Source organism: Lontra canadensis, unplaced genomic scaffold (genome assembly GCF_010015895.1).
Source record: "Lontra canadensis isolate GAN:19392208 unplaced genomic scaffold, GSC_riverotter_1.0 scaffold142, whole genome shotgun sequence".
NCBI lineage: Eukaryota > Metazoa > Chordata > Mammalia > Carnivora > Mustelidae > Lontra > Lontra canadensis.
In genome coordinates, this window is record NW_022631136.1 from 2351399 (window position 1) to 2365740 (window position 14342).

General features: G+C 37.5%; 1 protein-coding gene across 1 annotated transcript; it reads right to left on the reverse strand.

Moving 5' to 3' along the window:
- Window positions 1-3812: 3812 nt before the first annotated feature.
- Window positions 3813-13272, reverse strand: LOC116858765 (filaggrin-like). The gene is made up of 3 exons (XM_032843663.1): window positions 13239-13272; window positions 7118-7276; window positions 3813-6300 (listed from the first exon to the last, which is right to left on the reverse strand). The coding sequence occupies exons 2-3, from the start codon at window positions 7253-7255 to the stop codon at window positions 4138-4140; spliced, it is 2301 nt and encodes a 766-aa protein (XP_032699554.1). The 5' UTR covers window positions 7256-7276; window positions 13239-13272; the 3' UTR covers window positions 3813-4137.
- Between the last annotated feature and the right edge of the window lie 1070 nt (window positions 13273-14342).

Sequence of the window (14342 nt, forward strand, 5' to 3'; positions counted from 1 at the left end):
TAGTTTGGCTATTGTAGACATTGCTGCTATAAACATTCAGGTGCACGTGCCCCTTCGGATCACTACGTTTGTATCTTTAGGGTAAATACCCAGTAGTGCAATTGCTGGGTCATAGGGTAGCTCTATTTTCAACATTTTGAGGAACCTCCATGCTGTTTTCCAGAGTGGTTGCACCAGCTTGCATTCCCACCAACAGTGTAGGAGGGTTCCCCTTTCTCCGCATCCTCGCCAGCATCTATCATTTCCTGACTTGTTAATTTTAGCCATTCTGACTGGTGTGAGGTGGTATCTCATTGTGGTTTTGATTTGTATTTCCCTGATGCCGAGTGATGTGGAGCACTTTTTCATGTGTCTGCTGGCCATCTGGATGTCTTCTTTGCAGAAATGTCTGTTCATGTCTTCTGCCCATTTCTTGATTGGATTATTTGTTCTTTGGGTGTTGAGTTTGCTAAGTTCTTTATAGATTCTGGACACTAGCCCTTTATCTGATATGTCGTTTGCAAATATCTTCTCCCATTCTGTCAGTTGTCTTTTGGTTTTGTTAACTGTTTCCTTTGCTGTGCAAAAGCTTTTGATCTTGATAAAATCCCAATAATTCATTTTTGCCCTTGCTTCCCTTGCCTTTGGCGATGTTCCTAGGAAGATGTTGCTGCGGCTGAGGTCGAAGAGGTTGCTGCCTCTGTTCTCCTCAAGGATGTTGATGGATTCCTTTCTCACATTGAGGTCCTTCATCCATTTTGAGTCTATTTTCGTGTGTGGTGTAAGGAAATGATCCAATTTCATTTTTCTGCATGTGGCTGTCTAATTTTCCAACACCATTTATTGAAGAGGCTGTCTTTTTTCCATTGGACATTCTTTCCTGCTTTGTCGAAGATTAGTTGACCATAGAGTTGAGGGTCTATTTCTGGGCTCTCTATTGTGTTCCATTGATCTATGTGTCTGTTTTTGTGCCAGTACCATGCTGTCTTGATGATGACAGCTTTGTAATAGAGCTTGAAGTCTGGAATTGTGATGCCACCAACTTTGGCTTTCTTTTTCAATATTCCTTTGGCTTATCGCAGTCTTTTCTGGTTCCATATAAATGTTAGGATTATTTGTTCCATTTCTTTGAAAAAAATGGATGGTATTTTGATAGGAATTGCATTAAATGTGTAGATTGCTTTAGGTAGCATAGACATTTTCACAATATTTATTCTTTCAATCCATGAGCATGGAACATTTTTCCATTTCTTTGTGTCTTCCTCAATTTCTTTCATGAGTACTTTATAGTTTTCTGGGTATAGATTCTTAGTCTCTTTGGTTAGGTTTATTCCTAGGTATCTTATAGTTTTGGGTGCAATTGTAAATGGGATTGACTCCTTAATTTCTCTTTCTTCTGTCTTGTGGTTGGTGTAGAGAAATGCGACTGATTTCTGTGCATTGATTTTATATCCAGACAGTTTACTGAATTCCTGTACAAGTTCTAGCACTTTTGGAGTGGAGTCTTTTGGGTTTTCCACATATAGTATCATATCATCTGCGAAGAGTGATAGTTTGACTTCTTCTTTGCTGATTTGGATGCCTTTAATTTCTTTTTGTTGTCTGATTGCTGAGCCTAGGACTTCTAGTACTATGTTGAATAGCAGTGGTGATAACGGACATCCCTGCCGTGTTCCTGACCTTAGAGGAAAAGCTTTCAGTTTTTCTCCATTGAGAATGATATTTGTGATGGGTTTTTCATAGATGGCTTTGATAATATTGAGGTATGTGCCCTCTATCCCTACACTTTGAAGAGTTTTGATCAGGAAGGGATGCTGTACTTTGTCAAATGCTTTTTCAGCATCTATGGAGAGTATCATATGGTTCTTGTTCTTTCCTTTATTAATGTGTTGTATCACATTGATTGATTTGCGGATATTGAACCAACCTTGCAGCCCTGGAATAAATCCTTTTAATGTACTGTTGAATCCTATTGGCCAGTATTTTGGTGAGGATTTTTGCATCTGTGTTCATCAAGGATATTGGTCTGTAGTTCTCTTTTTTGATGGGATCCTTGTCTGGTTTTGGGATCAAGGTGATGCTGGCCTCATAAAATGAGTTTGGAAGTTTTCCTTCCATTTCTATTTTTTGGAACAGTTTGAGGAGAATAGGAATTAGTTCTTCTTTAAATGTTTGGTAGAATTCCCCTGGGAAGCTGTCTGGCCCTGGGGTTTTGTTTGTTTGGAGATTTTTGATGACTGTTTCAATCTCCTTACTGGTTATGGGTCTGTTCAGGCTTTCTATTTCTTCCTGGTTCAGTTGTGGTAGTTTATATGTCTCTAGGAATGCATCCATTTCTTCCAGATTGTCTTCTCACCAGACTTCAGTCTTTTGTTCTACCCCTGCCAGGAATATGGTTGCATGACTGTGTAGTGGTTTGCAGTGGTTCTGGCAAAACAGAGCAGAAAGCCAACATCTAGACTCTCTGTTTTCAGCCTGCTTCTCCACTCTTATGCCTGGGAACTCTGCTGCACTCAGGCACCTCCATTCTTCCTGTGACCCTGGGGATCCTGAGACTATCTTGTCCTACCTGGGATTCTGCCACACTTTGCTACCTGAGCACCTTTCAGCCAGGATGTGCCCCACTGTAGCAAAATATCATAAAAGTTCTGATTCTGTGCTCTGCTTCTTAAATGCTGCTCTGTAGTAGCCTCCTTAAGCAGACTCCATCTCCTCCACCATATCCTCAGATATATCACCCCAGATTCAAGTCTCCTACCTTCCAAAAAATGGTTGCTTTTCTATTTGTAGAATGCAGCCTTTCTTTTCTCAGATCTCCAAATGATTTCACAGGTATTCAGAATGATTTGATAACTATCTAGCTGCATTTGAGGGGCTAGACAAACTTAGGGTGCCCTACTCCTCTGCCATCTTACATAAATCAATTAATTTCAGTTTAGTCTGATTTGTTAAAATAAAATGAAAGAGAGACATCTTTTTAAAGTGCTTTTATAAAAATCAGAGTTACAAGACTTTGATTCTAATTGCTATTTGGTATGGATTATTTTGGAGACAGACTCATCTGCAGAATTTGAACACTGACCTAGATATTCTCTAGTGTGCATTCTGGTCTGATATTATGGAGAAGGAAAACTTGGATATGAATCTCCTACAGTGATATTCCTTCTAAAGGTAGAATCCTGTAGATGTTTCTACTACTCTTCATTCATTTCTTCATTCACCTGCCAACATCATGAACTGTATGCATTTTCTTTCCAGGGTGGGGGTTTTCTTTATTGTTTTTCCTTTGTCAAGATATTTCAGCATAAATACTTGCTTTCTGACTTTCACTGGAAAACAACTCCTAGTGTCTTTGGAAGAGGGACCTGTGGTTAGTAATTTCTGTTTACTAATCTTGGTTTGATTAGCCTAATAACCACTTGGGTAATACTTATGTTGCTGTTAATGATTGAGCTAAGCCTTCCTTCATCCTGAATGTGACTGGATGGGACAACAATTATGTTGTTTAAATTCTTACTTCATTGGACTCATTATTCCTTTTGCTTGGTGTATAACTGCCTTTTGGTCATATAGTTTTCCAGTGATATAAGAAAAACATGTAATTTTGGCCATGGGGAAGTAAGTCTTCTGGGGTCTATGAGAAACAAGCATAAAAAAGACAAATTATGACATATGCTCAACTGTTTATTTTGAATCTTTATGTAATTCAGTTTTTTGATTTTAGTAAATCCAGATTAACTTAGAACTCCATTAGAAGGATAGTAGAGGAAGATGCACTGAGCTCTGATATTAACATATTTGGTTGGCTTCCAGAACCGTGATTTTGTATTTTTGGCAAAGAAAATGTGAAAATCTACAAAGATCATAAATTTAACATCTCAAAAGACAGTCCTTATTTGAACTCCCAACTACCCAAAATATTGAGTTTTCTAAATTTAGTTCTAAATGACATAGATTTTGCCCACTGACAATTTCCTAACCAAAGGTTTAAACCTACCCAACGAAGAAATGAAACTATCACCAGAGGAAAGAAATACTGTAACCCATTTAAAGTAAAATGGTAAGAAAACTCTTTGCAGGTATAATGCGAAGTTTCTTGATCCAAAATTATGTCTTAGCTCAGGTTCCTACCCTTTTAGTTATTTTTCTATTGGTTTCTCACTCAAAATAATAATAATTTTGTGACTGAATAAATCCCAACTTCTTTGAATTACCCATTGAATGGACTGATATTTCTGGGTTAATATTACTAACTGTTATATTGGATGACATAAATTCATCTCCAGACTCAACTATGTCTCTGGATTCCATATAGCTGGAATCAAGATTTCCACTACCATGCTGAGACTCTCCAAATCCTGACGCAGGTTGCCCATGATTTTCACTCTGTCCCTGAAGAGACACTGATTGTCTGGAGTTATTGACAGAGTGTCCATGACTAGATCCTTGTCTCCTTCTACTACCAGTGTCTGAGTGTCCATGGCCAGACTCAGACTGCCCATGATTGTTTCTCTGCCCTCGATAAGACTCAGAGCGTCTAGAGCTGTCTTGTGCATGGCCGTGTTGGGTTCCTGAGCCAGATCCAAACTGACTCTGCGAATCTTCAGTGTGCCCTTCGCTGTCTCTGTCCTGACTGACACTGGACCCTCGGTTTCTCAGTGGCCTGAATTCAGATGACGATTGTCCATGCCCAGACTGTGATTGCCTAGAGCCATATGTCCAAGTGGATGGTTGCTGGTGGCGGGATCCTGACTCAGAGTGCCCACCATCAGCTGCCTGACCCTCATGGGATCCTGCATGTCTAGAGCTGTCATGTGCCTGCTCATGGCGGGATCCTTGTCTCCCCCTGGTACTGGGTTGAGACTGTCCGTGGGCAGAGTCAWACTGTTCTTGGGAGGGTATCGTGTAGAAGTAAGACCCTGAGTGGTCAGGACTGCCATGTGCACTGCCGTGTTGTCTCCTTTGATTGGACCCGGACCATTCCTGGACTGACCCTGACTGAATATCTGAGTCTTCTGATTGTCCTTCACTGTCACTGGCCTGACTGAAACTGGATCCCTGGTGTCTGGTGTTACCAGATCCAGAAGAGATTTGTCCATGTCCAGTTTCCCAGTGTCTGGTGCTATCCTGTGACTGCTCTGGATGGCACCCTTGTCTTTCTCTGGTGGTCGGTCCTGCATCTTGGTGTATAGCGTTAGACTCCCTGTGTATATTCCTCTTCCCTTGATGGGAGCCTGTTTGCCTGGACCCATCAGCTGACCTGCTATGGTTAGACCAATGTTGATTCTTTAATGTGGACTCAGTTCTTTTGTGGGTCATTGAGGATTCTCTACCCAAATCTTCTGAATGTCCTTCAGTGTCACTGTCCTGACTTACACTGGATTCCTGATACCTGCTTGCCTTAGATCTGGAGGAATATTGTCCATATTCAGTACCTGAGTATTTGGATATGTCTGCTGACTGCTCATGCTGGGATTCTTGTCTTCCTGTTGTTCTTGGTTTTGACAGCCTATGGAAGGAGGATCCTTGAGAGGATGTGTCTTCATAAGGAGACCTTGATTGTTTTGAGGTGTGTGTAGAGTGTCCATGACTAGATCCTTGTCTTCTTCTGGTATGAGAGCCTGACCATCTATGGGTAGACTTAGGCTGTCCATGGTTGTCTCTCTGCCACTGATGAGACTCAGAGTGTCTAGAGCTATCTCCTCCATGGCCATGGGCAGATCCTTGTTGGTTTCCTGAGCCAGATCCAAACTGTCTTTCCAAATCTTCTGAGTGTCCTTCATTATCACTGTCCTGACTAATCCTGGACCCTGGGTTTTTCACTGGCCTGATTTCAGGTGATGATTTTCCATGCTCAGAGTGTGATTGTCTAGGCCTGTGTGCCTGATTGGATAATTGGTGATGGGGAGACCCCGACTCAGAGTGTCCACTGTCCGCTGTCTCACCCTTATAGGATCTTGCATGTCTTGAGCTGTCTGGTATCTGTTCATGTCCCTTTCCTCGTCTTCCTTTTGGGTTATTGGATATTGTTTTCTTCCCCTTTCTATGACTTTTTCCTGATTGACTGGATTTTCTAATTTCTTCTTCTTTCTCTTCTTGTACTTCATCATCCCTTATGTCATTTTCTTCATCTTGTGTGTGGTATGCATATTTTTCTTGGTTTTGCTCTGATGCTTGGAAGTTCTGTCCTCTGGTCTTATCATAGTATGCTTGAGCCAATTTGTATACCATCAGAAAAAACTCTGAGAAGTCTATTTTCTTGTCATGGTCTAAATCAAGAATATGCATGAAGACGTAAGCAGTGTCTGGGTCATCTGGATTCTGTACAGACAGAAGACAGAGGGAGGTTACATGAGAATGACTTAAATGGTTAAACAACTCAAAAACAGTTTGGTGAATGTGATTTTTGGTAAGTAAATGTCGGACAGTATGTGGGTTTTTTCATTAATAATGTTCAGCTTATGATGAGTTAGGAGGAAACTAGCTATTGTATTAAAATAATATATCTTTAATGCTGGTTTGTTGACACTAAAATGTTTGATGGGTCATGTGCATCTTTTTTTCTTTATATGTCAATATGTTATGAAATCTATCAGTGAATTTTCTCTTAAATGTATCTTAATATATTTAAATATATCTTCTTAACATTCTAGAGGTTAGGAAACATAATATGAAGAACTAATTATTTGGTGTTCATTTTTTTGTCATTAAATATTTACATTTTTTTCACAGAATATGTATGTGGTGGGTTTGTGTAATGTGCACATCATGTGTGTGCATAGGGTATTAAAAGTATAAGAAGAGAAAACAATCTGAGGGTTTTGAAGGGATGGGGGGTGGGAGTTTGGGGGAACCAGGTGGTGGTTATTAGGGAGAGCATGGATTGCATGGAGCACTGGGTGTGGTGCAAAAACAATGAATACTGTTACACTGAAAAGAAATAAAAAAAATAAAATAAAAGATATTAATGCTAAAAAAAAGAAAAAAAAGAAGAGAAACAGGTATTTGTTTTGAAATAAGATTGAGTCTGTTTCTATTCCAAAAACAATAATTTGCAAAATTTCACAGTTATTATTTGTTATATTGCTGCTGCAGAACAAGCATGATGCACCCTTAGGTTCCAGGAAGCATCCCTTACCTTCAGGATTGGCTGAAACTCCATTTCCAGGAGCTCCTTCAGTTCTTTTCTGCTCAGTGTGTCAGTTTCCTTGTCTGTTGTTGAATAGTCATGGAATAGATTGATAATGGCAATGATATTTTCCAGTAGAGTAGACATCTTTTGTAAGTAAAAGTAAACCTGAAAAGAAGAAATAAAATTGTATTTCTTGCATATCTTTTCTTTTTCTAGGTCATATTGATTATAATAATGAATTTTCACATTAAAAATAAAAGGTTTATTTATTTGTTTTAGAGATAGAGAAAGTATGAGTTCATGGTAGGGAGGGGCAGAAGAAGAGGGAGAATCTTACACAGACTCCATGCTGAGCATGGAACCAGATGCTGGGCTCAATCTCCTGACCTGAGGTCACTACCTGAGCTGAAACTAAGAGTTGAATACTTAACTTTCTGTGCCACCCAAGTGCCCAATTTCTACATTTAACACATGAACCTGTATGTTCCTCTATGTAATCCACATTTAAAATAGAAGATTGCCTTGAAAAGTTTCTCTCTACCATCCAAATAGTGAAAATCAACACAGAGTTCATTTGAATTATTAAAATAGAATTTCTTGGCCTTAAACCCATTCACAGCAGTATTTAGGTGCTGCTGGTAAGATTATCATTCTTACTGGTCTGACCATTGTCCATGACAGGATTTTATGTTTTTATTTTTATTTAAAAAACAATTTAAATTTGAGTATGGTTAACACACAATACTAGTTTCAGGTATATAAAACAGTGACTCAACCTCTTGATATGTTACACATAGCAGAATTCTGAAAAGGCCCACTGGTCAAAACCAGGAAAATTTATTCATATAAATTTGCTGAAAATGAATTCATCAGAAGCTTATTTGCTAAATGATCAGTGTGTTGCGAGACAATTTTCTGAAAGATAATTTGCTAAATGGCTGAGACATTCAATGAATGTTCATACAATTTTCTTTTTCAACATTTCATGAAGTATGAAGTATTTTTTTTTATTTTGTTATGTTAGTCAGCATACATTATGTCACTAGTTTTTGATGTAGTGTTAGTTTGATGTAGTGTTCCTAGATTTCTTAGTATAAGAAGTATAAGAAGGAGGAGGGAATATAAGGAGGGAATACATGCCCTCCTTAATACCCATCACCAGGCCCACCCCCTGCCCCAAAACCCTTAGTTTTTTTCTCAGAGTCCACAGTCTCTCATGGTTCTGATTTCCCCTCTTCATTTTTCCCTTCCTTCTCCTAATGCAGTATTTTTAATTGGATGGGATGGTTTTTCAATATTAGCTTCTCAATGTTTAAAAAACTTTTGAAAATTGTAGATAGTATGAATAATTTTCTGACTGGAATTCTTTTTGCTACTAATACCATATGAGGAATGTTCAATTTATCTAATTGGTGAAAAAAGAAATTACTAAGTGTGTTAATAAATCTAAATAAGCATTTAGTCTATAAAACCATTATAATCACTGCTTTATGGGTTATAAAACCAGGCAAGAATAAAATGATATAGGAAACAATAATGTGAAAGACATGACTGTCACAGAGCTATAGCACATATGGGCCTTGGATTGTTTTTTAAGAGGAAATAGGGTTTGATTAATTATTGAGATTGTTAAATCTATATTGTGAAAAGTTTGGGGTAACCACTAAGAGAATAGACTTTATAACTTCTAAACCATTAGAGAGGAAAAGAGGAATTTAAAAAAAAATTCAATTAACACAATAGGAGCCAGGAAAGAAGAAAATAAGAAGCAGAGAAAAGGCAGAGTAAACAGAAAGTATAAAATATAACAGTAGGATTAGATATAATTTTATAATGAATTACGGTATATGTATGAATTGAACAGACGGGCTGGCTAAAAGACAGATGATAAAGTTTGAATAAAAAAATACAGTTGTATGCTTTTGTAAAAAACACATCTAAGATTTAAGAATTTTTAAGGCACGGTAGAGGCACTGTCATTTACATTGATATTCCAGACCTTGGACTTAATCTGTAATTGCACTGTCCGCAAAATCTTAGTCTCAAGGATTCCACTTTCTGACCTTCTCTTGTATCCTGATTTCAATTATTCTTTGGACTCACTTGTCTATTTACTGCACATGTACTCATTTTCCTTTTTATTTTGGTTAGACATTTGGTTAATCTCCATTGTTGCTCTTGGCAAGCATCCTCTCTACGTTGCCCCACTTGCTTTCTTTTCTTCTTTTCTTTTCATTTATTTCCTTTTCTTTTCTTCTTTTCTTTTTCTTTCTTTTCTTTCTCTCTTTCTTCTGAAGATGTAATTGGCTTTATTTTTTTCTCCCATAAAATTTACTTTTTAAAAATTTAAATTCAACTAGCCAAGATATAGTACATCATTAGTTTTTGATATAATGTTCAATGATTCATTAGTTCAGTGTAACACCCAGCTCTTTCTTATAGTCACTGGCAAGACCACTAACAGCTATTTCTCTTCTCTTCTCAGAAGATCTTGATTTTTATTTTGCTGAGAACTTGGAAACCAATGAAGAGGATTTCTTCATTTTTCTCAGTTATCTGCTCTCCCAGACTAGTGCATTTGTGTGTGTGTGTGTGTATATATATATATATATATATATATATATAATCACTGCTGTCATGTGGATATACAGTCTGTGCTCCTACCTTCTGTTTCAGCACTGGAAACTTTCTTTCTTATTCAAACACTTTGCTTTTACAGTTGTCCTTCTCTACTGGTTATATCCATATATTCACACTGATGTGTCTCTTTTTAAATTTCTTCCCTTTCCCCCCATCCCGCATCTCCCTTTAGGTATAATATGATTTATCTTTTCTCTTTTATAGCAATACCCGTTCAAAAACTATGGTTATAGTTTTTTTCTTCACCTCCTATTTTCTTTTACTCAGATTGTCTTTCTCTCTTAAAAAATCCATGAAAACTCTCATGAAGATAAAAAATGTCCTTTAGTTTGGCAAATTCAAATACCTGTTTTCATGTAACACATTGCTTATCATATCAGCAGCATTTGATGCAGTTGGCTACATAGTCCTTCAGAGGACTTATACTGTTTTGTTTCTTTCCCAAGCTTTCTGCCTGCTTTCTCCTAGTTTCCTCTTCCAGTCCCCAGTGTTGATGTGCTCTAAGATTCACTCCTTAGCTTCCTCTCTGTTTATACTCCTTTGGGGTATCTCATCTAGCCCTATAACTTTAAATCCTAAATAGAGGTTGACAGTGAACAATACCCAAGTTTATATGTCAAGCCACAGACTCTTCCCTAGGCTTCAGATATGTATGTCTAAAGGCCTATACAATATTTCTTCTTGGCTAATAGAGATCTCAAGCCTATTATGTTCAAAACAGAAGTCTTAATTTCCAGCTACTTTAAAATGTGGAGGGCCAAGACTAGCCAAGACAATATTGAAGAAGAAAAAGTTTGAGGGTATACTAGATGTAAAAGTGTATTATAAAGGCAGACAGCATGGTTTTGGCACATGGCTAAACAGATGGATCAGGGAAAGGTCCAAAATCAGACCTATCGCATTATGCATATTTGATTTATGATGAGAATATTATGCAAGGCAGTAGGAAAAGAACAGTCTGTGAAGAAATGGTGTTAGGTTAATTGAAGTGTCATTTAGTAAAACAAATCAGTTCCTAGGTAGATATTACACATAAAAGATAAAAGAAAATAACATAAGAGAATATCTTCTAGACCTTGAGAATAGAGAAATACTTTTTTTTAATTGTGTTATGTTATTCACCATAAAATACATCATTAGTTTCTGATGCAGTGTTCCAAGATTCATTGTTTATGTACAACACCCAGTGCTCCATGCAATATGTGCCCTCCTTAATATTCACCATCAGGGTCACCCATTCCCCCACCACCTCCCCTCAAAAACCCTCAGATTATTTCTCAGAGTCCATCTCCCAGCTCAATTGGAAAGAGAGTGGGGCGGGTAAGCAAGATGGTAGAGAGAAATACTTTTTAAATATAATTCAAAAAGTGTTAATCATAAAGAAGAAGATTGATAAATTTGACTTCATTGAAAGTAAGGATGGCTGTCTATTCAAAGACCCTATTAAAAGAAAGAAAGGAATACCACAAAGTGGGAGGATATGTACAAAACATTTGACTAATAAAGGGTTCTACCTGATTATAAAATTAACTCTTGTAAATTAATACAAAATATACAGACAACCGTATAGATAAATGGGTAGAAACCACAGGAACTTTACAGAAAAGGGTATCCAAGTGGCTAATAAATGTATCAAAAGTTCTCAAGTTTATTAATCGTCAAGGAAATGTAAATTAAAATTACAGTGTGAGACCACATTACACCAGCCAAAATGACTAAAAAGACAAAAGGAAAAAAAAAACTTTACAATATCAAATATTGGTGAGGATGTGGAGAAACTGGATCTTTCATATACCACTAGAAGGAGCATAAACTGGCAGAAGTACTTTCAAAATTTGTTTGGCGGTGTCTAAGACCAAGAAATTTACTCCTTGGGAATATTTTCAATAGAAATACATGTAATCAAATATATGCACCCAAAAATCATATACAAAAATGTTCATAGCCCTATTATTTATAATACCTCCCTAAATGGAAACAACTCAAGTATATACTGATAGAAAAACAAATAACTAAATTGTGTTTTTTTTTCCTATAATAGTCAGCGGTAGAATGAAGGATAGCCTGGACTAGGGTGGTAGTGGTGGACAGGGAGACAGATGGATCAGGCATCTTGCCCAGAGTTGACTGGGCAAGGTGATGGATCAGTGTAGCTTAGGGAAAACAGGGATCGTGGATAACCTGTAGATTTTGGCTTGAGCAAAGAGTTACTTTTCACTACTCTTACTCCCATCATTTCTCACCTAAACTTCAGTCTATCTCCCTGCTTCCACTCTTGCCTGCCTTCCTATTATCTTATTTTTCCACAAAGCAGCCAGGAATGATTTTTTTTTTTTTTACAGTGAGCACTCAAAAAGATTTATTAGTTGAGGGGCGCCTGGTGGCTCAGTTGATTAACCCACTCCCTTCAGCTCAGGCCATGATCCCAGGGTCCTGGGATCAAGTCCTGCATTGGGCTCCCAGCTCCATGGGGAGTCTGCTTCTTCCTCTGACCTTCGCCCCTCTCATGCTCTCTCTCACTGTCAATCTCTCAAATAAATAAATAAAATCTTTAAAAAGATTTATTAGTTGAATGAACAAATAAAAAAAAATGAACAAATTGGTCTACTTTCTTCGACATGATAGCTCTTTGAACATAGGGACTCACATTCCCTGTACTTCAAGCTGGAAACCTCTAGATTCTTCACATGCTTCTCACTTAACATAGGCATCTGGTGCCGGATGATCTTTTAAAAACATACATTATATTGTTTCATTCTTCCTGCTGAATACTCTCCAGTGATTCCTCATGTAATTAAAATAATGTACAAACTCTGCTATACCTTTCACATGGTATACCCCATCTAGCTCTCTGATGTCACCATACCCCACTGTTCCTCTTGTTAAATATGCTCTAGGCACACTAGCTTCTTTTTATTCTTTCAAACAAGTTGACTCATGTTTAGAATCTTGCCATTTGCCTTGACTTATTCCTTTTGTCATTAAGATCTCAGCTCAAAAGAAAATTCTCTGGAGAGATCTTCCCTGGCCATCCAATCTAAAGCTCTCTCCTCCCATTACTTTACTACATTGTTCTCTTTTTTCTTCATTGTTTTTAGCGCTACTTGAAAATTTTGTTCATTTATTATTTACTGGATGTCTCCCCCTACTAAACGCAAGCTCCTATAAGTAGGGAGTTTATGTTTTCACTGTTATATAATCAGTCAAATACAGTGCTTGCAAATAGAAGGCAGTTAGTTCATATTTGTTCAATGAAAGAATACATGGAAAATCCAGCAATATAAAGAGTATTGAGTAGCTTTATAGAAAACACATTTATGCTCTCATTTTCTTTGTATATCAAAATAAGTTTTAGTAACAGTTCCACTAAAAATGAAGAACCCAAACATCTAGAACATTTTGCCTTAGAGCATACATACATACATTCCAGATTTTCATCTTGCTTAACACCAAATAGGTAAAGTTAGACATAGTCCCTTTTACTTACTTCCTTCACCAGAAGAGCAAGTAGAATTAGTCTGAAGGAGCTTGCTGGGTGCTAGAGTCTGGGATAATAGCCTTTTTATAGCAAGTCTATACAGGGAGGAGCCATACTCTGTAGGATGGTCTGATTCATTCCTAATCGAACCCAGATCCACCCGTATCTCCACCTCTATTTCTCTAGCAATGTGTTTACTCCCCAACTTCCTCACGTACTCATCTGTACTTGTTTTACCAAGTTCCAAATTTAGGTTTACACAAACTTCATATACTGGAGATTTTATGGAAGGTTTTCTTTGATTATTATAGGTGTGCAAGGGTCCACACCTTCTACTTTTTTTTATAACCCCCACTTTGACTTGTTAGGTGCTTGATAAATATCCATTGATATGTATACATTCTTATCTCTGTCTTAGAGAGGTGGAATATTGATTTATGGGAATCCCAAATTCAGTTTGTGGTTGGAAAACACCGTAAGGGCCTACCTGCATGTCCCTTTTTATCTATGAATTCTATCTCTGGATACTGGGAGAACTTGCCATGAAATGAATGCTGGTCTTCCAGAAATTATGATGAATTGAAAGAAGATAGGTAAATTTAATTTTGATTTTTCAAAAGAAAACAAGAAAATGAGCTTTTGAGTTAGAAGTGGTGATCACCAGAAGCTAGCATGACTTTATCAGGCAAGAATCATTAAATTAATTTTACATTGCTTTTAAGGTTACTACCTTGGGGTATCAAGGATATGCTCTACCTACTCTTCCTGTAGATTAAGCTGTGGGTTTTCTAAATTATTCTCATAAATATTCAGGAGACCTCCTAACTCTCTTGGTTTCCAGACTTTTATGTGGAACAGACTATATCTCCATTTGGATGTCCCCTAGTTACCTCTGCTCATATTGTTCAAAACTGAGGTGGGTTGGGAGATGGTGTAACTGGGTGATGGACATTAAGGAGGGCCCTTGATGTAATGAGCATTCAGTGTTATACACAACTGAGGAATCACTAAACTCTACCTCTGAAACTAAACAAACAACCCTCTCCCCCGCAAAAAACCCCTGAGCTCATTATCATGGCCTACACTGAAGTGTACTATCCTCCAGAAGTCCAC